The sequence below is a fragment of the Macrosteles quadrilineatus genome, unplaced genomic scaffold, assembly GCF_028750875.1.
Source record: "Macrosteles quadrilineatus isolate MER2022 unplaced genomic scaffold, UCM_ALF_1.0 Scaffold_16__1_contigs__length_3527350, whole genome shotgun sequence".
NCBI classification, from domain to species: domain Eukaryota; kingdom Metazoa; phylum Arthropoda; class Insecta; order Hemiptera; family Cicadellidae; genus Macrosteles; species Macrosteles quadrilineatus.
In genome coordinates, this window is record NW_026542609.1 from 1,826,304 (window position 1) to 1,853,223 (window position 26,920).

The window sequence follows — 26,920 nt, forward strand, 5'->3', positions numbered from 1 at the left end:
CTACAACAATGTGTACCATACAAATACTGCTCCCCTGTGTACAAAATAAATTTAGGGCTATCATCATTTTGTTAATCATTCCAATTTGAAGTTCAGATAACAGCATTTTTGGTGAACTGTACGTAGTTTAACAAATTAACCCTGTATTTCGTTTTGAAATAACGTCCCTAATACTTTCCAATTGCTCGAATTCCACCAACAGGTGCACTAGTACTTTATAAATCGTGTATTATATTCTTCAATTAGATTTGTATTGACTCGACCTTTGAAGGGCTGTAGGTCGTAGGATGGTTTGTGTGAAGTTTGGTGCAGATCCGTCAAAAGGGCTCCGCCCCAGTGGCTCTGGAGTTCCCCATGTTAACCTTATGAGTACCCTTATTTAAATGGAATTAAAGAATCTTAACAGCTGTTTCAACTAAACAATTTGATTTTGTGATGATCAATAGCATTAAAAGGTTACAAAATGAACCAACAGAGTGCAGCACTATTAATTGTCTAAATTTATGACAACAGTTGCTAATTTCAACCAAGCAGCTGTGATACAAAATTAGAACCGTCAAAGTAGGATTGTTTACAGTTATGTTAATGTTTTTAATTTAATAAATAATTTTTGATAGTGTGTGAATAAGGAGTTTTATTTTTTAATTGCGTAATTCATTAACTTATCGACTTTCTTTTTTCCAAAATGTTTATAAAAACCTATTAAATTTGTATGGTTTATTTTTCCAAAAATTAATGTCTGGGAAACGAAAGTAGCCAGTTAATATTTTAAGTTAATACTTTTAGTGGATTACTAAAAGTTTATCTACATACAGTAGATCTATAGAATGGTGGCTAGTAATATATATAAGAGATACTGCAGTGAACTCAATTTGTTGACTAACCTTGACTGAATATTTGTTCGGTAATGATTTGTTTGCAAAACACTTCAAAGTGTAAAATCAATATGCTTTAGTAAGTCACTCTCTTAAGTGGTTCCCTGTGCTTCTGAGAATTTGAGGATTATCTTCAATAATAAGTATTGGTTTAGCAATGTTTTTTTTTTACTTGTAAGCTGATGAATCATATTACTGATCTCATCTTTTTAAAATAACTGGATACAGTGATTCAAAATATAGAAGCATCCTCACAGTAATGTTTGAATTCATTAATCTTATACACTTTTAGTACAAGTTAGGGGTTGTGAAGCGAGCTGGTCTAGTGATAGAGCTCAGGGCTTCGGAGCCCGAGGTCCCATTTTCAAATCCCGCCAATACCCAATGGATTCTATGTGATAATTCCTTGATCTTCTAGGCCTATTCTAAAGTAATGTGTAAAACAGTTCCTCACTAGATCCTAGCACCCTAGGATTTGAAGATGGCACATAAAAAAAGTAAAGTTATTGATAAAAATGAACGTGATTTGTTGTATATCTCTATCAAATTGATGTTTTTAAATTTGTTTTCTATCTTTCTTTTTTTTAAAGAGGTTGGCGGCCTCTTTTAACCTTGCATTTACCCGTCCACATAGACTAAGCGCCCGTGCGTGGAACGTTAACAGCAAAGCAAGGAGTGAGCCGGTACAGTAAAAAGGTGAACTGTACTGATAAATATTAGTGGCAGTGACCAGGATCCGAACCCACGACATCGCTGCCTTGGGCCCGAAGTCCGCGACGCTACCGACTGAGCCACCGACTCACATCTAACTTGCTATTTCATCTCCTTTGTCGAGTTAGAAGGTACAAGCATTGACTTGGATACTCAAGAAGACTTTTCTGAAGCTGGTTTTGATGTGTCTTTCATGTCTGTAATGCGAGAGTGGATTTAAGTCAAATTAATGTTTCTTCGTTACTTTAGGTTATATTTTACAGTGTGCTTATTCTTTGCAGTTCCAGGAGTATAGCAGAAGTTCATAAATAGATAGATAGTTGTGTTTGATAGAATAAAAATTAAAGCTATTACATATGACAGTGGCAGTCAGTAAACTATTTCATTGAGGAGAAGAGCATTATGTGAGCTTTTTAACACTGTAATGACCTTGGGGAACAAGCTGGTCTAGTGGTAGAGCTGGGTTAATTAGAAACTAAAGTAGTTTTAATTTTACTGAGGTCTGTTATTCTGTATGTGAGTGTTTTTAGGATGATCAAAAGTATCCTTCATAACTTGTGTTGATTGAAAGTGATTTTCCGGTACTTGATCCAATTATTCCCGTCCTCGGCTTTGCCTCGCATATGAAATTTTGTGTTCAACTTTGCCTCACACATGAAACTTGAGCACACACTGGAAACTTCAACTTTTTGTATTTAAGATTAAATTAGTAGATACTATCTACTCTAGTCTCTTTATATATCTACTCTTTTAATTTATGGTACTAGTAATGAAGTATACAATTTAGTCAAAAATAGGAAATAAACAGAAAAAGGATAGATAATGTGATTTATTTTTCATGGATACAAAAAATAACAATACTGTAATAGCACTTACGGAATGATCAACAACATTTCATGCAAGAGTCTAACAACTTAACATTACAAACTGTAAGTAAAAATATTAATTCATTCTTTGATTGAGGCTTACATATCACAATATGTCATTGTCAAAATACATTGTTTAATTGTTCCACAGTACTAAAGGTCGCTTATTTTCACCCTTAGATTACAGTCAATGATAACATATTCATAAATTACTACAGTTTTTTTAGTAATTTCATTCTTTTTTTTAAGTACATGAACGACTTTTATAATTCAATCAATTGTAAGTATAAGAGCTACCGTAAAATGGTAACATCAACATGCATCAAATGAATAAATGCTTATCAAAATAATTAGTGTTTAAGTAAAACAATTGAAAAACTTCATTGCAGCTCTAAAATCATGCAATGGTTTGAATGTTTGTTATATCAATTAAATGAAATATTGACTAGAAAACTAATTTTGTACCTTTTTAACAGTTTTAGGGGCTTTTTATCCATATTTTAAGTTTCATAGTTCTTGATGCAGAGTACAAGAGAACATTAAACTTTTACCCTAATTATCTCAATGAACTTAATGTTGACACATACTGTTATACTGTTAAAAACAGTATGTAAACGCTGAGTATACATTCAATAACCTTAGAAAATGGTTACTTCTAGCTGAAGGTAAGTTGAACACGTAGCAAATTGGCATGAATACACTTGCCCAGTGAAATATGAATACAATATGATAATGTGTCAATGTTGGCTCCACTGCTAATTGTCGTAGGATCCGAGGAAGGCTCCGCAACTTGGACAGTAGTGGTTGGTAGCCTTGCAAGTGTCTGTACAGTAGGGGATGATTGCACACGGGCAGAATCTGCAACAAGTGAAAATAAAAATTATAACTGTTTTAGTGTTCCTTGGCTAAGTCATAATTTTTGTGGAAGAGTGTAATGTTATGCCATAGAGAAGTACGGTACAAAGGAAACATGCTTATGGGACAAATGTGAGCGTGTATGTTGTGCCGGAATTATACTTGTGACGAACAAGGAAGAGCCCAAGAGGCGAGCACTGTGCGGAAATTCCTATCATACAGGACACAGAGTCTTCCTCCGTGAGCGTTGTAGTACATGATAGGGTGGGGGTGGTGTTTGGGTTTGCCCTAGACACCAACGACTAGTGCTAGACACCACTAAATTAAATTAAGTTAAATTTTTCCTATGTACCTTACTTGTTTATGGTTATGCCAATAGTTATTTGTGTAACTAGTGGTGAAAGTGGCACTTTGCTGCACACGAGAGCAATGTTTACGCACGAGCCGCAGGCGAGTGCGGAATGATCTCGAGTGCAGCAAAGGCCTTTTTCACTCGTGTTACACATTATATTTTTCCTACAGTCACTATAAAGCATATAAATAATTAGTCTTTCAAACACTATACAACACGTTTTTAGGTTCAGCTGGCAACACAAATGGTGCCCTAGAGAAAGTAGTACCCGCGGTCTGTATCACTCCGCTATTTTTTCTCGGCAAGAAATGTGCTCCGCGTTTTGAGAATATAGTTCCGTATGTTTTTGTAATTTGAAGTGGTTTCCGCGCCTAAAAAAAATGCTATAAAGGTATTTTCTTGTTTATTAAGATCGTAGGAATGTTTTAAAAACGTTTAAAAGAAAAGTCCAGAAAGTTTAGAAATACCGAAACTATAAACACGATATAAAAATGGTTTATTTTACCTTTTTGCGTCGAACGATCTGTGTGTAGTTAGTACAACTACAGCTGTTTCATACCACTAGGGTACATCATCAGGTTGTTGGCAGAACGTTAGATAAAACAGCATTCATTAATAGATGAACTTGTCGAAATAAATATGTCTATATACACATAATACACGAAAAACATTTAAAAAACACGAATTTACGAACTTGGCCAAGTAACGAACACACGAGACAGGCGCCGATGGATGTTGCGTCATGACTGCTGTCGTGTGTCCAAGCATCAGCTGTTACCCCTCCCCCCCAACTCCTTTATCAGACGCAAAAAGGTAAAATAAACCATTTTTATATTGCAATTTACGATCCAGAGGCTAACCCATCATGAAACTATAAACACGAAATGACAGGTTAAATCGTAGTTATAATAGTCAATCAGCTGCTCATGGTATTATTATCTTTAAGTGTTGCCAACCTATTTCCAAGCGTACACGGAATACGTGCATAATAGAACCACGCTGTTTTGTGTTGTTTCGTTGGAATCCTGATGTGCGGCAAAGTATAAACCGTATGACAAAGTATAAACCGTACGGCAAAGTATAAATATGCAGCAATTAGCAGCTTTCTGTACTATAAACAGTACAAGGAAGCCAACTTTGTCGGGTGACTGTAGGAAAACAGTATTTGCAAATGTGTCAAAGCACAGTAAATAATAGAATACAAAAATTTCAGTCACAAGAAGTTTTTGATAGGCAAAAAACTCTAAAAAAACTATTAATTTTTAGAAAAATCTTTGTACATTTTCACCCCAAATTATGAGAGTTGTCCTAAACTAAGGTATCCAATGAGCTCAAGTCGCAGCCAAATGAGATAGATCAAATTTAAAATCACTGTCATGTTCTTTACTTTCCTGTATATTCTACCAACCCGGTTTATTTATTTATTTCATACGGCCTACACAGTTTTTACAAATATCGTCATACAAATCCAAGATGGCCTATATCTACAATAACACTGGTTCCGATTCAAACTCCTATGCGATTATTCGTCTCGTATATTAATGCATAACAATGAACAGGAAAATCAATGATCTTTCAATGTATGAATTTTGTTATTGTAATGTATGTTACTGTATATAGTAATAACAATATAATAATAATACTACTTATAATATACTTCTATAATCATAGTGGCTGTGACCGCTAAGTGCCGTGTGCAGAATCGCTCTCTCCCCTTCTCTCGAAAATGGCTTCCGATGTAAAAACGTGTTGATATTACAGAAAATAAAGTGAATTCTATTAACTAAATGAAATCCTTATCATTGCTACCTCGTCGTCCAAGATAGTATAGTTATGTTAAAATATATCTTTATGGTCTAAATGTGACAACCAGTATTAAAATCCATTGCCAGTGTGACAGGTTGCTGAATGAAACTACAAAATTCGCAACGAATAAATAATTTATTATAATAAAAATAGTGTAGCCTCGACTTGCTGAATGAACAAATAATTTATAAACACAAAGTACTAGCTGGTGAGAAAGAGAAAATACAATTCCGAATTAAGTTAAGTTATAGATTACAATGCTAAAGATGAAGATTATCATGATTAATTTTATTTTATAAAAGGGGGGACATAGCCTCCCAAGGAGGCTATGGGGAGAGGCGACGCGGAAATTTAGGCGACCGATCAAAACGAATTTTGAATTTAGACTAACTTCAACTGAGTGTTAGTGTTCTCCGTCCGTATCTAAGTTGGCCGTGGAGGGGCACCGGCCAATCAACGTTGCGGCTATGACGTGTGATGTCAGTTCAACGCTGGATAGTGCTGCTCCCTAACGATCACTCAGGGCGTTAGACAAACTGTAGTTGCGCAGTTACTGAGTTCAGCGAGGGATTTGCTGAGCCGAGTTCAGCAGATGATTCCAGCCATGCACGTGACACTTCTGGGAACGTTGGCCTGGCCTGGCGTTGAGTCATGGTCCATGGTCCCCGTAATATTCCATGGTGAGGCAACTGAGCTGACGCAGAAGTTTGGAGGTTAAAACAGTTCAATATTACAGACCCTCCTTTCGTATTTGAAATACCGGTAAAGCAAAGCTTTTGTGACAGTATTGATAGGGTTTCTTGAGGGTATAGCAAAAACCTCCCCAGCTAATATGTAATGGGTCTGGAAATTTGTGGGGCCGTCACACCAGTAAAAGTATTAATGAATGTAGATAAGTGGATGTAAAAATGTACATAAGTGGCTTAGGGGGTTCTTCTAACCGGGATTTGAACTTAGTACTAATTCATCCCAACAATGTTTTTTAGAAAAAGTTCACGGTATAGTATTTGATTAACTGTGTATTTGGATACTTACACAAGGCACAATATAAGAGCGAAGAGATGTGTTTTTGTAGTGGCTTCTTTCTCCACACGGGACGAGACAGTTGCATGGCACGAAGGGCAAGTCACCGTGCCACTCTGGGGTCCCATAGGCATCACCATGACAGCTAAAACATGTACAATTCACATTAAAAATCATTGTCTTTAACCCTTTGACTGCAGTACAGGGCCTTTTTAATCACTTAATTCCATGTGACTTTGATTTTTGACATTTCTGATGGACTAAGTGGACACAAATACAGTAAAACTGATACAATGCAGGGAAGTGTTCAATATATTATGCGCAAGTCAATACAATCCATCCATACTTTCCACATTTTATTGTTGTTTTTGGTTGTTTGTAGAACCTTATCAAGTTAGATGAAAGCAATCTTTCATGATAGGTGAATAAAGTTAACTACCAACAATGCCCAGAAGTAAATACTAAAGTAGAATTAGATAGTTTCTATACTGCTGAAAAAACAGCTGTTTTCAATACGGCATGCATTAATTGTGGGTCTAAGCAAGGCCCCACTGGTCTAAGTAGCTCTTTTCTTCCTAGGGAGTAAAATCTTTTTTAAGATGGGTTTCCTAGGCGCGGAAGAGGAGAGAGGAAAAAAGATTAACATGGTGTTCCGCTCCGCTTCTAGGAAAACAGTAACATTAAATTACCTAATACAAGTGAAGTCCGCTCTCCACTTCCGCGCCTAGGAAAACTCGGCTTAACTCCCTAGACAATAAAGATCTATTTTACTCCCTAGAGAGTAAAAATCAGCTGGAGTTGAGAACTCCAATAGGTAGTTTTATATAACTTTATGACTGAAAAAGAATGATATAATTTAATATACAAATTTTCACACAATGTAAACATCAAATTGAGTTAAAATACTAGATACTTGGGATGTATAAAAAAATAAAATATATAAAAAATATTACTTTATAACTTAAATTTTGTAAATAAGTGACTTCCAATTCATACTCTATTTCACCACAACCATTCGTAAGAAAATTGTCCATTCACCAACTTAACATGTTTTGTAAGTAATGCTAACAAAAAAATACCAGTCAAACCAACTAAAGTATACCGTAAAATTATGGAAAACAAGCAAAATATAACTGTGCAAGCAGAATACATACTTGGTTGAGTGGAGTACACAATATTTGTCCCTTGTGGGCTGAAACCATAGGGAGGAGGTGCGTTTTTGTTTGCCATCTTTCTGAACATGCACAATCAATTGGTTAACATTAAACATGCATAAAACACTACTGTTGTACTATTACAACACCAAAACCTGTAGCTAAACATGTTAATGCACAAATAATTACAAATGATACAACAACCCAGAATATCAGGTTTACGACACGTACAAGTGCTTGTTTAATATTTAAATACTGATACAGTATTCTTAACAAACTTTCTATGGATGGCACTTATTATATTCTGATACAACCAATGGTAGTACTGTACAAGAAAACTTGCACTAAATATTGATGGAATGTTTTTTTTGTTATGATAAATATTTGTTCTTCCTTATAACTTTTAAGCTTTTGTGAAATGGAACCACCTGAAGGTACTGAACTATGTTCTAAGATGCAATAATATTTCATCAACATCAAGGTTTAAATCTAACCAATCACGACTAAAATATGTTGTATGTATATTTAAAATATGGCTGAACTTTACACATTTTAAAATTTAATTAACTTAATTTGCTTACATAGACAACAAACTTATTTTGTTAATTAATCTATACTATTATATAAAAATCTAATGGTGTCTGTCTGTATGTGTATTACTATTAGGTGCAAAAACTACTGAACCAACTGGGCTATACTATTATATAAAAATCTAATGGTGTCTGTCTGTATGTGTATTACTATTAGGTGCAAAAACTACTGAACCAACTGGGCTTAAATTTTACAAAAATATAGTTACCATACTAAGGACCATTATAGGACTATTCACATTTCGATACTGACCGTAGGCTTTGCCCCTTTGGTTTTAAAAGTTCTGAGGTGAACATTTTAAAAGTAAATATTGATTGGTCTCCATGGCTGTGATGAGAACACTAACAATGTTTGTTTACATTTGCTTTGACATTTAAATATAAACAAGAAGAACTGCTAAACTGCATATTTCACAATTTCAGACAGCTGATACAAAGAAATTAAATATAATATTTTCCATAAAAATATGAGGTAGGTTTATTTTAATCTAACATTTTATCATGGATTATATTCTAAAACTATGTCAATGATTATAGAAGAAAAGATTTTATAACCGTTGCTGTATCAACTCCGGCTCTGCTTTGGATTTTTTAAAGCGTCAATAATAATAAGTTAATAATCTTAAGTGAAAATAATGTTATTGGTATGTTTTCATGGAAACAGTATGAAAATTACAATGTATAGATGGTTTGTATGAATTTTGAGGCTACTTTAAATAAATTCAAACTGCTTCACATGTGTTAGATAAACTTAACATAACTTGCACATCACATTGTTTTTTATATGTATATTTAGGTAAATTAAGTTATTGTGTTTTGCTAAACCTATGCTTAAATTAAACTAAAGAATACCATCAATAACTAAATTGTCGTTGATTTTTGTTTTCTAAAATCTGTTGTATTTGTGTAACTATATTTAATTATCAAATGGTAATACAAAATACTCTTATTTTATCTTAACATAGCTTTCAGTTCACATTTACTTTATTTGATACATTTATTATTTGTGTTTTGCCACATTGATTAAATTAAACCAAGGAAAATATCATAAAACTAAGCAGTACACAGTGTTCTTTTGTTTCTAAAATCAATGAAATATCTGTTACTATGTTTTCTTAATGGTAAGTGTGAAAATGTTAAGGCAATGGACGATGGAACTGATTAAAAGAACTGGTTTGTATATTAAGCTGTTTGTTGATATTTTTGTATAGTAGAATCAGAGATGCAATGAAACATATACTGTATTTGCTATTACATTTTTTAGTCCTTGATGCTTTGATAATCATATTAGTTTTGTCTGCTGTCTTTAATGCTAAATTATTTGTTTGAAATTTTTTACAGTACCTATGGATATAGTTTCTTTAATATTTCAAAAGACTGTATTGATAAGGCACAGCAATATTTCTTAAGTTTATAACAGCTGACTTAGTTTTGCTAATGATTTATTGTGAGTGAAAAAACTGAAGATAAAGGATTTGTGATTTAATATAAAGAAGAGTTTAATATAAAGATACTAGCTGACCCGGCGAACTTCGTATCGCCTAAGTTATAGGTTTCCCCTAAGACAGACCGATGGAAAGAAAGTACCGTTACGTTTAATTTTCAAGATGATCTCGTTCGCATCGCTCAATCACGTCCTGGTTGAAGTTCGTTCGCTACGCTCACTCACCTTTGGGTTGAAGTTCGTTCGCTACGCTCACTCACCTTTGGGTTGGAGCTCGTTCGCTACGCTCACTCACCTTTAGGTTGGAGCTCGTTCGCTGCGCTCACTTGCCTTCAGGTTAGCTCGTTCGCTACGCTCACTCGCCTCCAGGTTGAAGTTCGTTCAGGTTGGAGCTCGTTCGCTGCGCTCACTTGCCTTCAGGTTAGCTCGTTCGCTACGCTCACTCGCCTCCAGGTTGAAGTTCGATCGCTACGCTCACTCACCTTTTGGTTGCAAATTAGCTGTTGTCATAAGTGTAAAAGAAATAATAGTGCTGCACCCTGTTGGTAATCCTTGTAACTTTAATGCTATTGAACATCATAGAACAGAACCAACTTGTTTAATTGAAACAGCTGTTAAGATTCATTAATTCCATTTCTCATAAGGTTAACATGGGAAACTCCAGAGCCACTGGGGCGGAGCCCTTTTAAGAATTTCGAAACGGGAAATAGTTTACGTCCGATTCGCATACCTACAGAATTTACACACCAAATTTCATAACGATCGGTGAAGTCGTTCCGGAGGAGTTTGCAGACAAACACTGTGACACGAGAATTTTATATATTAGATTTAAATTTAATAATTAGTATTTTTGCAACTTCAAAATTGAAATTTAAAATGTCAATAATAAATTAAAAGATGTGTAATTAAGGGAGATGAAGGTAAATCTGGTAAATCATGTTCAAGTTTTACTCGAAGATTTGGTCAGTTTTTCTCATATCAGCCTACACAAGATTTAAAATTAATCAAAACCAAAATGGTGGTATCCACTACTTACCAGATTTAAAAGTCATAACTTAAACGTTTCTATTAAGGCTATAAAAGTTGAATTTTGTTTCTAAAAGCGTTGGCGGATCTGTAACTATTATATGCAAGAGATAAATGATTAAAATGTTTCTATTTCGTGTCCTCTTCCCGACGGGTACAACAGCTAGTTTTCTATAGAAATAAAGTCCCAGGAACCAAAATATATTTATTATTCAGGGAAATATTCATTATATCTCATGAAGGACTTTTTAAATGGTTTATAATAATGATCCATTTCTTATGAAGAGGCAACACCTCTTAACAAATCCATAGCTATTTTTTTAATAGTATAAAGTATAAATTTAAGTTCTAAAATGCGTTTCTTTATAATGTGTGATATTTATTAGATTAACTACATTTTAACCACATAGGGTCATTCACTAGTAGAAAGTAGGTCACACAAACAATGATGGTTGTTTGGCCTTGGTAGACGAGGCAACAGCCCTGATCACATTTTTACTACTAGCATAGATAAAAGGAGTGCTGCAGCCTAGGCATCTAAGTGAGGCGGGGACATTAAAACTGACATTAGGGGTTTTAACTAATTTTATGTTGCATTTTTTAATGAAGATAATTTGTTTAACTAAATCTGGAAATGTGAATATATTGTTCTGAAGATAAGTGAAGAATCAAAGGATGAGTGATTGAATGTTAGAAGCCTTATACCGGTACTGAACAAATCAGCTGATTCTAGTCGAAATCAGCTGATCCGAATCCGAACTTAGTCAGAATTACTTTAATTTGTAATAGTGTAAACATTTTCATTTTATAACTAAGAAATGATGTCCAGACTAAGAAATTTACGTCGCATTTTTTTTTTAATGCAAAACGACCATTCAATCATGAATGGTTGATAGTAAAAAGTGTGATACACTTAATGTACATTTTTATTTATTGTTCATCAGTAATGTGTAATCAAAGGACAAGTTTAAGAAAATACAGGGTTTAAAATAGTTTTGTTAAACTACAGTTCACAAAAAATGCTGTTATCTGCACTTCAAATTGGAATAAATAATTAACAAAATGATTATAGTCCTAAATTTATTTTGTACACAGGGGAGCAGTATTTTGTATAGTACACATTGTTGTAGACGACAAATGGCAGACACAGATGGCCGTGCCGGAAGTGACGTAAGCACAAATGGTCAAACTAAACTGCGAAGGCGTGACAGAAATCAGTAACCATGTGTGGTGGAATAAATACAACAGTTGCGTGAAAGAAAGACGCTTGGGTAGCGTCTGGGAGGGACGGGTTCGGTCCCCAGCGTGTCCACAAACATGTATGTGTTCTGTGTTTGTTCTTAGAATGATTATGAAAATTCAACAGTGTTAAAACAAAAATAAAAGGTTTTTTGTTCAAAAACTTTATGAACATGTAGTATATGTACCTTTTTATATTTGACAGTACCAGTAATAACATAAATTATTGCTGTTTATAAACCTATATACTTTGAAGGCAAATTATAGATTTTATACATACAAGTAGCAATATGAACATGTATACAGCGTTCAGGAGCACTTCCATATTGCTAAGGTTAAAAAAATAAAGTACTGTGATAGTTTTGCTAAATTATGAGGTATAATTTTATTCGGTTTCCAGAACTGGATCACATATCTCTGGTACTACGAATACGACTTGTAACTGTAACTAACTTGTAATCTCTTCGCCACTTTCCAACGAAATCGCTAAATCTATTGAGAACTCGATGATTCACTAAAATAGTTTTGCTTCTTGATGTAGCATTGAATACTTAATGTTTATTTAAATAACGCGAAAAAGGCACATTGGTGTCAAACGACGAATCTAAGCCTTGAGTTTTATTTCTCTATGGTCCGCAGACAGCACAATTTTTATTTCAGCTTCCCAGCCAATATCCAGTGCCGCCTAGATAATTTGGCTTTGGCCAGTGACGTAATCACTTGGAACGTGTCACGAGATCAAGGTCTTCGTGGTAGTTTGAGTTTGGAAGGTTTCGTCATCATCTGCTATGTATTCTCTGCAACTCTCGTGCTTTTTACAAGCATTCATCAAGTTTAAAACTAAAACCCTACTTAATAATAGTTTTACTCAACATTGAATCAAACATTTTAATTATGATGTTTATTTAGTATTGAGTTTATTTTGAATCAACCTTGAAAAATCAAGACAATTTTCAGTTTAGATTTATTGTTTTATTTTTTTTATTTTGACATTTTAACAATGACTGTTTCATGGAGTTGTAGTTGCAATTGCAATATTACTGTTTCCTAAGCAAGTAACTCTCCCAAGTCTTCAGAATATTTGTTTTAGCTTTCTGAAGTAAAAGAAAAACACCTTCTTACGGTAGACTAAGTGATATATGTATTTATTGTTCTTGATAGCTAATTATCAACTATCTACAGTTTACTATAATTATGACATATAGACATACGATAGTAATCTGAAAAGAGTAAATAACTGCTCATCAAAAAACTAAAAAGTCTTTGCTCATTATATTTCATTTATATTCAACAATCAATTTGTGTTCAACTATTCGCCGAGGGATTTGAATCAACGATATTACAAAAATATTCACTGACAATCTTGTTTGTAAACCATTATTGTTAATGACGTTTCGTCAGCAGCAAACAATACTAAATGTCGTTCGTCTCAAATAATACAAACCCTTTTTAGCGAATTTCCCTACTACATTACCGTAGGTGGCACGGTAAGACCTAGGCCCGGGACCGATTTATTTTTTTAATTTTGATTTCCCTAGAGGCCATAAAAACACCATTAGTTAAAATTTGTATACATGTATGTATATATTACACTAATCTATTATATTTTACTAAAACGAGAATTTTACCCTCCCTATAGCAGCAAACCTAGGTACACTCATTAAACCTAATGTTATTTTTTTATTTAAGTGAAAATTAAATCAGGCAATTGTAAATTCGCTTAGTCTGCAGGATTGCTGCAGCGGGGGTATTTTATTCATTGTTCGTCTTTTCGAGTCGGGGACGTCATTTGAGTTTTGTCGTACGTTACCCGTACATTGGTGGCAAGACGGGTTTATTTAGGTTATGTTTACAAACTACGTCAACGCCACGTGCTTGCATAGAAACATTCGCCAGTCGCCAGCGACTATAAAAATAACTCTTTTACAACACACAAACACACACACGCACTTCGATATCAGAAAACTTAACATTGTGATAGAAACACTAAAAGATGTCAACAATAAACAAAACAATCAAATTGATAATGTGTTGTTAAATAATTGTTTTAATTTTAAATCCATACTAAAACGATTAAACACGCCTATAAAATTGTATTAGTGGTTTTGAGGGTTTGTCTAATCTTTATCTCCAGAAGAGAGCACACTATGTACACTTACCAAAAGGGAGACTACAATCAATTTGGGGAAAGGATCGAAAAAGTAATCAACTAAGTCGATTCGGTCAATTTGATACATTATATTTGTCCACCTTCACCTATGCGTTACAGCTCGTGACACCTAAGCTGGCACTTGGCCTAGTGCGGGCAGTGTTGGTGGGAGGAGGGTGGAGGTAGGGAAAAGACCGGACTGCAAACATTTCCGCTGCCTCACGGGGTTGACTCCCCTTACATTGTACTTGAGCGCCTTCATATGGGTCGCGAGGACAGTTGATGCAACCCGCATGGCGGGACATCATGTTTTTGAAATAGGTACTAGTAGCGATAGGCCAAGTGCCAGCTTAGATGTCACGAGCTGTACTCCATTCAATGTGCAGTGCCTGTCGCTGTCATTTTATTTGTTTGCCCTGTAAATGTTTGGTATCAATAGACACCAGAAGTACGTCGGTTTGATCCTGAAATATTTCAGTACAGTAGTTGGTTTTCACCACACTACGATGTTTTTAGCCGTTTTACAAACGTTTATTGGAGGCCGAAAGCTACGTATTGCCACAGAAAACATACTACTATAACCAATTATAGTAGTTATAGTAGTAGTTATAGTATATAGTTATAGTAGTTATAGTAGGTTATAGTAATATGTTTTCTGTGGTATTGCCACAGACAATATTGCTGTCTATGATAGCTGTCATCGTCATTTGGGGACCGAGCAGGGTTTTACATCCCTAAGGCCGAAAATCAGCTGCCCGCTTACTTTCTTATAACATTAATGCACACAATCTAGACTTGTTTTATTGTCACCGCTGCCTAGCAACTTATTACTATTTGTGCTGGTTCCTCAAATTATTTCTTCACATAACCTTATTATTGTGGTCAAATAGTGGTAATAGTGGTATAGTGTGGTGAAAAATAGCGTTCGTACCACGGACCGATATGGTTTAACAGCTCTTGATAGATTTTTATCTGTTCTGAAAAGTTTTCTTACTTTTTTATATTAAATAAATACTCACTTTTTACATTAAACAAAATTATTATTCACAAAAACTAACAACAAGATTCTCAAACACATTCCACTAAAAGTTTTATTTACACCATTTAAATTGTTGTGATGTTATTTTAATAATTTCATTACAGCTGTTCTTTTTTAGTAAAGGCAGGCTTAAACAAACATTTTATTTTTATATTATATTTAACACTCCCCCTTAAGAATAAAATGTTTTATATATTTCTCAACGCTAGATTCTTGAAAACCCATACTGCTAGCTTAGTTAATAATATTGTTTGTGTTTTACAAAGTTGAAAAACAGTTTTAACATTTGAAAATACAATGTTTTTATTAGATTGTCTATTTATTGTCCATTTAATTTAATGAATAATATTTACATTATATTTACAGTACATTATTTACCTCATCATCTTATTTCTAAGTTTCAACTCAAAATTAGACAAAGCTTTTAATGAGGATTTCTTTGAACTTTTGAAATTTAGGGTAAGTAAGAGATTTTGTGAAAATGTCACCCAACTGTTCATCAGACCTACAGTATTGGAGTGCAAACAGGCCTTCATGAAATTGTTCACTTATGAAGTAATAGCGTACATCAATGTGTTTGCTTCTGCGGTTCATTTGGCCGGATTGAATCATTTTCATTGCGCTTTGATTGTCTATGTTGAGTGTTATTTTCACTGGCTTGTTAGTAAGTTCACTAATTAGAGTTTTCAAATATTTGAGTTCCTTGCAGCATTCAGCAGCGGAAATATATTCTGCTTCAGCTGTTGAAAGTGCTACAATGGGCTGTTTTCTTGAGCTCCAAGTCACAGGTCCACCTGCGAACATTATTACATAACCACTTGTACTTTTTCTGTCTTGAGTGTCTCCTGCAAAATCAGAATCACAATAAGCGTTCAGCTCAATTTTGTCACGTTTAATTGAAGAGAATCTTATTCCATGGGTTTGTGTTCCTTTTAGATATCTAAGGGTTCTCTTTACATTTTGGATACCATTTTTGTCAGGATTTTCCAAGTGTCTACTTTCATAACTGACTGAAAAACTCATATCAGGTCTGGTTTTGTTAGTGAGGTAAAGCAGACTTCCTACTGCTTCTCTGTAAGGAAAAGCTCCTTTAGTAGTATTTTCATGAAGAGTTTCAGTTGTATCTTTCAGGTTAATTGGTGTCTTTACTTCTTTGCAGTTCTTCATATTGAATCTTTCAAGAATTTGTTTTGCATAGGGTCAACCGGGGCTAATATGAACACACCAAAATATTGGGGCTAATATGAACAATGACTTAAAAAGTCATTTATCTGGGATTTTTAATCATGAAAAAAATATAATTAGAAAGGAAATTTATTGTATTTTTTGTGTCCATAATGAGAAAACTTCAAATTTGATTTTTAGGTACTTTAAAAAAATACTTTGTTAAAACACTTTATTTCCGCCCAAAAAACTTTTCCGCGCAAAGTGAAAACTTTTGTTATAACAATTTTTACATTGGTTGTAGGAATAATCTTAAGCCTGAATTTTGTTAAATAAGAATTGGGGATTATTTTTCTTTTCCCAAAGTTAAAATATATTAATAACAGCCAAAGTTATAAGCTTTCAAAGTTGGGGGGCTAATGTGAACAGTGAATGGGGGCTATTATGAACAACAATATATACAGTATATATTGTACTATATATACAAGCTCAGGCTGACGGGGAGATCGAAGTGATGGGATTTAAATCCTGTGATGAGGAAAAAAAATCCTTCCTGAATAAAGAAGATGATATATTTATTGTTTCTACCACTGACATTTTCGGGGAAACTTCCAGCCCCTAATGTATGTGGAACCAGTGATAGACATAAGTATGTCTTCGACAAAATTGTCGAAGTTTTTGAGGCGTAAGTTCCTCAATAAACTTCTTTGAAGGCCTTACAGTGATAAAACAGTTTTAATTTTACAAAGACAACAGTTAAGGTGTTGAATAGGCCTAGCCCACATTTTTATATTTACCTAATAGGCCTAAAAGTGCAATAAACTGTCATTTGCCTAAACGAACAATTTGCATTGTCTTAAATTATTGTTTTTTTAAGTGCTTTAAACAATTTGTATGTGGAAGAAATTTTTAATAAATAGGTACTCAGGTATGTTGACAGATAATTTTTTTCTTGTTTATATCTTATTATTAGCCTTGTATAATATTTATAAATGGTTTTTAAAAAAAAGGGTTACCGTAGGGCGACCCGCGGCTCTCCAAAGATACCTTCATATCTCAAAAACTATTTGAGATAAAATATTGAGACTTGTTGCAACTGGTAGACTAGACCCTAGGCTTGTTCACAACAGCCCCCACATATGCCTAGTGTTGTAAATAACAGAGTTATTTAAGAGTGTTCACATTAGCCCCATGGGCTGTTCACATTAGCCCCTTTTAGCGGGGCTAATGTGAACAGTGGTTTTTAATTTTTTTTTAATAAATGGTTACATTTATGGTTTTTGTTAGTAAATAAATAGATTCAGCTAAAAGAGCTCTATACACTACTATTTTTTCTTTTCTTCTGTCATTTACTATTTTTGAGTTAATGACAAAAGTTTACTTTTTTTGTTCATATTAGCCCCGGTTGACCCTACTTTTCTTGACTGATTAAAATTCCGTCCCTGTTACGTTTGATCTCCATCCCTATATAAACTGTTGGATTTGGACTGATCGTCATCTCAAATTCATCTTCAAGTTGCTTTAGTAGGTTTGCAATTTTTCCTTCATTTTTACCAATCAAAATACCATCATCTACATGGATAGCTAAGTAGAGATCGTTATCGAGATTCTTAAAAATACACTGATCTGACTTCAGTTGTGTCAATCCTTGACTTTTAAGAAATGAAGTAAATTTCTTGTTCCACAAGCATGGGGCCTGTTTTAAACCATACAATGATTTATTTAGTTTACAGACTTGACCTTGTTCTTCAAAACCTTCTGGTATCAACATATACACGTCTTCTTCCATTAGACCATATAGAAATGCTGTTTTAATGTCAAATGTTTGTATATGAATGTTTTCTTGTGCTGCTATAGCAAGAAGTAATCTTAGTGAAGTACTGTCCACTACAGGACTAAATGTATCTTTGAAATCTATTTTCCCTTTTTGCTGACATCCTTTAACAACAAGTCTCGCCTTATAGGTTCCATCATCTTTTACTTTGAAAATCCATTGAGTTGTTAAAATTTTCTTTCCTAAAGTGTCTTTTCTGTCAACAATTTCCCAAGTTTCATTTTTCTTCAGAGATTCTTTTTCATTATTTATTGCAATTTTCCATTTTTCTTTTTCATCTCCATTGATACATTCATTGTTTGTCAAAAGTGCGTTAAGATCATAGTCTTCATATCTTACGGGTCTTTTTATGTTGTTTCTTTGTCGAAGATTATATCTTTCGTTTCTTATTCCAGGTTCTTCTTCATCAGTATGTCCATTTTCGTCTTGATATAGGTCTTCTGGTTCCTGTTCATGTTCTTCTTCGTGTTCAGGTATAGTGTATTCTTCTTCTAGTTCTTCACTTTCATCTAGTACAGCTTCTTTTTTAACGTCTTGTCGATCATTGGTTTTAGGTTTAGTTAATTTCTCCATGCTCTCATTATTTAGGTCTCCTAACTTTTTATGCCATATTTTCATTAATTCCCTAGAATTTTCTTGATTTTTAGGTTTGTTTTTATCACGGTCATCATTTCCTTTACAGACTTCATTGCTTTCACTATTGTCTTCTTGTTGACTGTTGTTATTTACCACCTCACCTGACTGAATTGTGACGCTGGTATTACCATTAGAGAGACTATTCTCACTACAAATTCTGCTTCTTAAATTGACTACATACAATCCCTGACTATTTTTATTACCTTCAAGTATCATTTCATCATTTTTAATGACTTTTACTTTATTTTTAGTGAAAACAACTGTGCCACCTTTTTCCATAATGGCATTTACAGACATTAAATTATTTTTAAGTTCTGGTACGTAAGAGACATTATTTAAAATACACTTGTCTGTTTCAATGCTACCAATACCCAGAGAAAACATTGACTGGTTTTTCTTAGCAACTGATATTTCCTGTTTAAACTCTTTTAAGTTACTTAAAATATTACTGCAGTTGGTCATATGGTTTGGGGTGCAACCACTGTCAACAACAAAAGCCTTGTTAACTTCACTTACTTCATAATGCTTAGGCACACTTGTTTCAAGGATTAGGCCTACCTGTTCCTCCTTAACCTTGGTCAGAAAAACAGTTTTATGGGTGTTTTTAGGATCTTTGTTATTGTTATTTTTACTAGACCTATCTCTAAAAAAACAATTCTTAGTATCATGGTTACTTTTCTTACAAATAGTACACATCATTGGCCTATTTTCCTTAACTTTGTTTTTAAGATAACAGTTTGACTCATAATGGTTATTCTTTTTACAAAAAGAGCAACACTTTTTACTAGGACAATTCTTTTGAATGTGACCTATCTTTTGACAAGTGAAACATTTTACATTATTAGGCTTATTAAATTTAGTCATACCTTGTTCATATTGAGTAGAGCTAGCCTTAAAAACTGTACTTTCATTACCACTACTGCTGTCCATAGATTTCATCTTACTTTCCTCTTGAACGAGTCGAGCTTTCAGATTTTCGAGTGTCCTTTCCGTAGCTGATGTCGAGTCCCAGGCACTGTTGAAATGTCTGAAGCTTTCTGGTAGTATCGTCATGATCTTCGTTATCACCATTGTGTCATCTATTTTCTGGTCGAGTTGGTTTAGTTTATAAGTTAGGTTCTGTATTAGGCAAAGGTTACTCATCATATCAATTTCTCTATTGTACTTGAAGTTGTAAAAGTCCTGAAGTAATGCACACTTTTGGGTTTCAGTATCTTTTTGAAAAAGTCTTTTTAGTGTTTGAAACATTTCATGGGCGTTTTTACAAGTTAAAATATGAGGTTTAATTTGGTTATCAATTGTTAGCAATATATAATGTTGAGCCTTGGCATCCTTTACCTTCCACTTTTTTATTTTTGATGCATCATCACCTTGTTTATCTAAGGTTTCAGTTCCGTCAACTACATCTATCAGTTCTCGTGCTTTGAACAACACACTAATCTCAAATTCCCACATAGCAAATGTTTCCACGTTTTTAAGTCTTTGAATAGTGTTATAATCATTTTCACTAGTCATTATTAGTAAATGTTGATATACTCACGCTAAGAGACAACTTCAAACTTTGTTCTTCTAGTTTTAGTTTTATGGCATTTATAGCCCTGTTCTTACTTGGTTTTATTTTATGGCATTAGCAGTCCTGATTGTTATTTCTTAGTTTTATGGCATGAGCAGCCCTGATTGTTAATTTTTAGTTTTATGGCATGAGCAGCCCTGTGCCCATAACCTGAAAAGTTTTCTTACTTTTTTATATTAAATAAATACTCACTTTTTACATTAAACAAAATTATTATTCACAAAAACAAACAACAAGATTCTCAAACACATTCCACTAAAAGTTTTATTTACACCATTTAAATTGTTGTGATGTTATTTTAATAATTTCATTACAGCTGTTCTTTTTTAGTAAAGGCAGGCTTAAACAAACATTTTATTTTTATATTATATTTAACATGTTCGCCTTTAAACACTAAAATACCTTCTAATTCTAGGCTAAAGAGCACACAATAGAAAACTTTTTTTAAAATAGGCATATTTCTATTCTGTGATCTCCGACTTAAGACTGCTCGTTCTTGAATGCTTGAATGCACCAAGCGGATTTATTCGTGGAACCCCCCCCCCTTTCATACTCTTATCAGTACATTACTTACAAAGATAGGTGAGCAAACAAAGACAATATTTGCTTTGAGGTCCCTTAGGTTGAACATTCAATTACAATTTGTACAAGAATAAGCTTCAAATACAGATATTGAAACGAGCAATGGTCAACGCCAGCCTTTACGAAGGTCACAGGTTCGATTCCAAGGGAAGGTGATTTTTTGGATCTTAAAGTAATTACAATAATGCAATGCCAAGAGAATGTTATAAAATGTGAATTATCATTGAAATAAAAATCGTTAAAGTAACAAGACTATGATTTTGACCGTTAAAAACTCAAACAGTAGACTAACAAAGGCGGTTAAGCCTTGAAAAAAGGAGAAACTAATACAATGAATAGTCTATGTGTATTGTATTGTGGCACTCTTGGATATTAAACGTTTGAACGAGTGAAATAAACGCGAGTAATCCGCGACCTCTGGCACAATTGCGGGGAAACACGAAAACGCCAATACACGACACGCGACATCTCAAGTATAACGACGCTAAAACACGACTGCACGAGTGTAACTGGTGGACAATGTTACCTATATACCGTGTGTTTTGAGGATAAACCAAGTCAAATTTATTTATTTTATACTAAGCTATTAATATTTTACTTAAAACCACACTTAATTAGTTTCCTTGTAGCAGCAAACTCGTTAGGCATAATGTTATTTAAATAGATTTAATTGAAAATCAATTCAGACAAATGGAAATTCACTTAGTCGGAAGGTTTGTAGTGGCGGGGGTATTTTAATAAACCATCTGTCTGTGCAAAATGTGTTGATCATAATATCTTTTTAAATAGAATTTATAATTGGCTTATTAAAAATCCTTTTTATAGCTTAAGTGAATATAACAACTGCAATTTTGATGTTAAATTTTAATTAAAATAAATTATTATGCTTACTTGTATTTTATGTAATGTGTCCTATTTCTTTGTAAAAAGGCCAATGGAATATATTATTCTTATTTAAAAAACTACAGTATTAAAACAACCAAATTAGATTTTTCATTTTGGTTACTCTTAACACGAATTACTTGTTTACATACAACGGATACAACGATATTGAAACATTACTCAACTAAACATTTTCAATCGAATTAAGTTAAGTAATTCGAGTTCATGAGTGTTAGTAATAAAGTTTATTATTTAAAATACAGGGTTAGTAAAAAGTGTGGAGACCCCCTGTTATTTTTTTAACGGCTCATACTAGAAAAACTAAACTTGGCACACCTTTATGACATGTTATGAAGTACTTTTTGGGCATAACCGTCACTTGGTGTATATCCCCAAAATGGGGGATTTTGGGGGAAACTCAAAAATTTCAAACACAAAGACCCATCGAGTGACGCCTCATTTTGAAGGTCCTGGTAAAAGAAAACCAACAGCGCCAACTAGGGGTCTTTATCTATATTCAGTAAAAAATGGCAGCCAATTGAAATTCTCAGAATTTGAATTTACCTTGCAGCTTTCCAAATCTGGAGACCCCCTGTAAATTTTGTGGCGGCTCACACTAGGAAAACTAAACTCTACACACATATTTTTGCCATGTCATGAAGTACTTTTTAAGCCTAATAGCCACTTGCTTACCAAACCGAAAATGGGGGATTTTTGGGGAAACTCAAAAGTTTTAAATGATAAGCCCCATCGAGTGACGCCTCATTTTGAAGGTCCTGGTAAAAGAAAACTAACAACGCAAACTAGAGGTTTCTATCTCAATCCAGTAAAAAATGGAAGCTGATTGAAATCTTTAGAAATCGGAAATAACTTGCAATTTTATATTCAATTGGCTGCCATATTTTACTGTGTTAAGATAGAGACCTATAGTTTGCGTTGTTAGTTTTCTTTTATTATGACCTACAAAATGAGGTGTCAATCGATGGGGCTTATTATTTAAAATTTTTGAGTTTCCCCCAAAATCCCCCATTTTGGGTTCGGGAACTTATGAGAATTTCAATTGGCTGCCATTTTGTACTGAGCTGAGATAGATACCTCTAGTTTGCGTTGTTGGTTTTCTTTTACTAGGACCTTTAAAATGAGGGGTCACTCGATGGGTCTTTGTTTTTGAAATGTTTTAGTTTCCCCCAAAATCCCCCATTTTTGGGATGAACACCAAGTGGCGGTTATGCCCAAAAAGTACTTCATAACATGCCATATGGTGTGCCGAGTTTAGTTTTTCTAGTATGGGCCGTTAAAAAAATAACAGGGGGTCTCCACACTTTTTACTAACCCTGTATATATTCTAAATGAAGCAGTCATTTGTTATAATTTCTTTTATTACGCTCAAGCTAAAAATAAGCCGACTGTAGTCATCCGAGAGTCGTGGTTGAGCAAGTACAGTAATAACGTTTGAGTTATTGTACGATAAAAACACTTATCAGAATCAGCTGATCGATTGTTGTCCAATCAGCTGTTGCTTGGAAACCTGTGAAATGTCAACGCCGAAACTCCGCTTAGCCTTAGACACGGCTTAAACATATTTTGTAATTTATTGTTTTTAAAGTTGAGTATGAACAGGACTTGGATATTCCATTTTCTTGTTGTTGTTGTATGCAGGTTTAGAATTAAAATGTAGTTGGATTAAGCCGGCAGAGCACGCTGATGTACATTACTCCAAAAAGGCTATAGTATTTTTTATGTCAACTATATTATAACAAAACACTAATTATGAGTGAACAGATTTTTGAAACTGGATTGTGTAAATAGGATTATTTATTTCTTTATACCCTGTCAATGATTTTCACAAATGATACCGCATGAAGACAATTTTATTATGCATGTGGATCTGGGTAGGCCTACTTTCGTATTATAGAGACCACACCTAAATTGGTAAAATAAAACCCTTAGTTTAGGTTAGGAATATTTAGTTATTTAAAGTAAATAAATCTTATTTGGAAGTCAATTTATCTATATGGTTGCTATAATACGAAAGTACCTGTATCTGAGATAAGTTAATATCATAAAATTGTAAAAAATTACATTATAAACGTAGTCGTTACCATTATTCTTGTGTGGATTGAACTTGAATGGTGATGACATGAGTTTTGTGCAGACAATTGGTGCTGTACAGCGAAATCGTCCGCAGTTGCATGTAAATTGTTTACCAAGTATTATAATTCTTAGTATTCTACTTGACCGCTTGACGACGACGAAGCTGACTCAGTCATGGTTGTCAACCTACACCGCAGAAATGTAAACGCGTCGACAAAATGGCCGCACACTTCACCGGTGTTATCCAGAAATGGACAGATAGATTATTGTTATCAGACCTGAACGTTACATTACCTTTTGTAAATCTAAAATCATTGACTTTATGTGCTGCAAGTAACTTAGACCGAATCCTACTGAAACCTAAACCCTGTTCCCATGAGGTGGCTGTGTTTTATACCTCCTGTAACCACACATAGGTGCATTGATTACACAGTTGGTCGCGTTATCTTGTGTTGACTATTATTATGTGTCTTTAGTGTTCTATTTTTAAGTAGAACTTGCATGGTATCTTTTGCTCTTTCGTTCCACTACCACTACCAGTGGGCGAGCAGTCGTTAGCAAATACTGTATTCAGTGTTATAGTAGGTCAATTTTAAAGTTAGAAAACAACCTATGAAAAGAAGTTTGCTAAAACTAAAAGATAGGCAAATACCTTTATCAAACAAAACTAATTTTAGCTACTTATGTCGGACTTGATAGCGGGCAATAAGGAAATTAAATTCGGAACAACACAAGAACCCTTTAGAATATATACCGGATTGAGTTAGTGGGTTTTTGTCAAACCGAACTGTGAAAAATGTATCAAACATTGTTGCGGCGCATGATGCTTTCGATGTTGGGGGAAATAGGCCAAAGTAACTCAAACAATTAAATTTTAACAAAAAAATTAATCCAAACTGAAAATGGATCCGATAAAGTGGACTGTATGAATAAAAATGATTAAATTCATGGTGTAAGGAAAAACTATTAAATTGCTACTACCAATGAACGATTTATTGATTTTCACTCATTTCTCTAAGCTCGAAACAAAACACTATTGGACGTGGGGGGAGCTGATTCTCGTGTCCTATAGTGAATTATGCGAATCAACAGTATACTGCCAATGACACCATTGACACCCCCAAGTCAAGGGTTCAGAGGAGAATTCCAGGGACGGTTCGGGAGGGTTGTTTTTATTGTTGTATTGTTCCTTCGCACAAGGACGTTTTAAAAAGGTTTTGCCCGTGGTCCTTTTATAACTGTTGAAAGAATGTGAAACTCTCGGTTACAAGACAACGCTAAAACTAGACCAAATGCAATTTGAACATGGTACAGTAATAACTTTTCAACAAGATTAATTTTTAGAGATCACATATACAAAATAAGTAGGCCTACAATCATTACGCCGAATAATTTATTTAATCCAATCGTTCAATCTCGGCTCTTGAGTATTTTATTACAAATCCGTGTACAAAACAATTTAAAAACGATCAAATATTAACTCCCAGTTGATAAGTTAAGAGATAATGATTCACATTGAAGTAGACTGTACAGGTGCGCCTAATGGCGTTAGCTGATTAGTCATAACGCCATAAACAGATTAAGAATGCAGTTACCGCCGCCTATGACGTCATTCAGCCGTGACGTTAGTTTGACTGATAATGATAACACCACACCCTGTCTTATCACGTACAACTAATTGAATGACAGGTGAAAACATTCTTTGTAAACGTGTTGCACAATACATAAACGTTTTGTTATTTGCATTTTCTGGTGTAACCCTCGCCATATAGAATGTTACAGGTCGGTGTTGGTGTAGTATTGGTTAGATCTGGGAGTTATCGCAATTACAACTTGAATTCTCAAACCGCACAAAAATGTGTGTTTCAACTTGTATTTGACAAGGCAGTGGTCATTGACGACCGACCGGAAGGGACTGACAATTAACGCTCCGAAACCGTAGAGATAAGATAAACATGGACACATTGATGTATTGCCGCTTTTCAGAAGATAGTTTTAGAACAAATGAGCTAAACGTTGAAAAGTGGTCCTAGCTGGAAGATCTGTGTTGTTAAAGACAAGGATAAGTAAAATGTGACACAGTTGTACAATTTACTTTCAACATTAAATTTGGAAACAAAACATAAAATAAATACTCAATCATTACATAAACACTACAAACCATTATCGTAAAATACCTACATCTTAGGATTCGCTAAACTAAATACTTTTTGGTGTACTATCTTTAATAGAATTCGTTTTTACTATCTTAAAACTAGAAGTGAAATTTCGATTTTACATTGCAATCGCAACACAAGGATAACAGTCAGATCGGTGAGATTTAACTATATTTTTTGTCGATCAACATGTTGCTCTTTCAACACAATCCATGCATGTAATTTTAGGACTATATTAGGCATAATATTATCAAGTTTAGTAACATGAGTTAGCGCAAAACAAATCAATTGGGTACTTGAAGTCCCTTAAAACTTTTTAAAGGTTTTATAGCTAAAATGTTATGATAAAGCCTGTCTCATTACCTGTTATCGACAATGTCTGGATCCGTTCACTACGACCTACTACACTACCACTGACGGACTGTGGGTGGGCACTAGGCACTAGCACAGTTTTCTGTGGCACAAGGCAGCACTGTGCTCTGTGTAGGACTTGTGTAGGTACAGTTGGTTCGCTGTTTGGTTGGGCGTTGGGCGGAAGGTGGGGCACATCCCCACTCCAATAACTCCATAGTGTTTGGGTCTTTTTACGTGATTTGAAACTAAACCAAAGATTTCCTCATCTCTACATCAACTACCAGGAAATAACCTGTTTTGTTTAACAGTTTAGGTAATCACTGGAGTTGCTTTAGAATTTAGATTAGTATTTTGGATTTGCTTTAAAACTGCGCACAGAAAACACGACTATCTCAGCAACCCTGCTAAGGCGCCCTTTAGCATGTAATGTAAGAAGGGAATTTTTTTGCTAACTGAAATAATTTTTAAAATGTTTTCCTATATTAAGGTCCCCCGTGCGAGGCCAGACACCTTTTT

At 34.2% G+C, this 26,920-nt stretch overlaps 1 protein-coding gene across 1 annotated transcript; it reads right to left on the reverse strand.

Moving 5' to 3' along the window:
• Positions 1-2,397: 2,397 nt before the first annotated feature.
• On the reverse strand, positions 2,398-26,539 carry LOC129005121 (lipopolysaccharide-induced tumor necrosis factor-alpha factor homolog). The gene is made up of 4 exons (XM_054433933.1): positions 26,414-26,539; positions 7,643-7,722; positions 6,501-6,633; positions 2,398-3,310 (listed from the first exon to the last, which is right to left on the reverse strand). The coding sequence occupies exons 2-4, from the start codon at positions 7,716-7,718 to the stop codon at positions 3,208-3,210; spliced, it is 312 nt and encodes a 103-aa protein (XP_054289908.1). The 5' UTR covers positions 7,719-7,722; positions 26,414-26,539; the 3' UTR covers positions 2,398-3,207.
• Between the last annotated feature and the right edge of the window lie 381 nt (positions 26,540-26,920).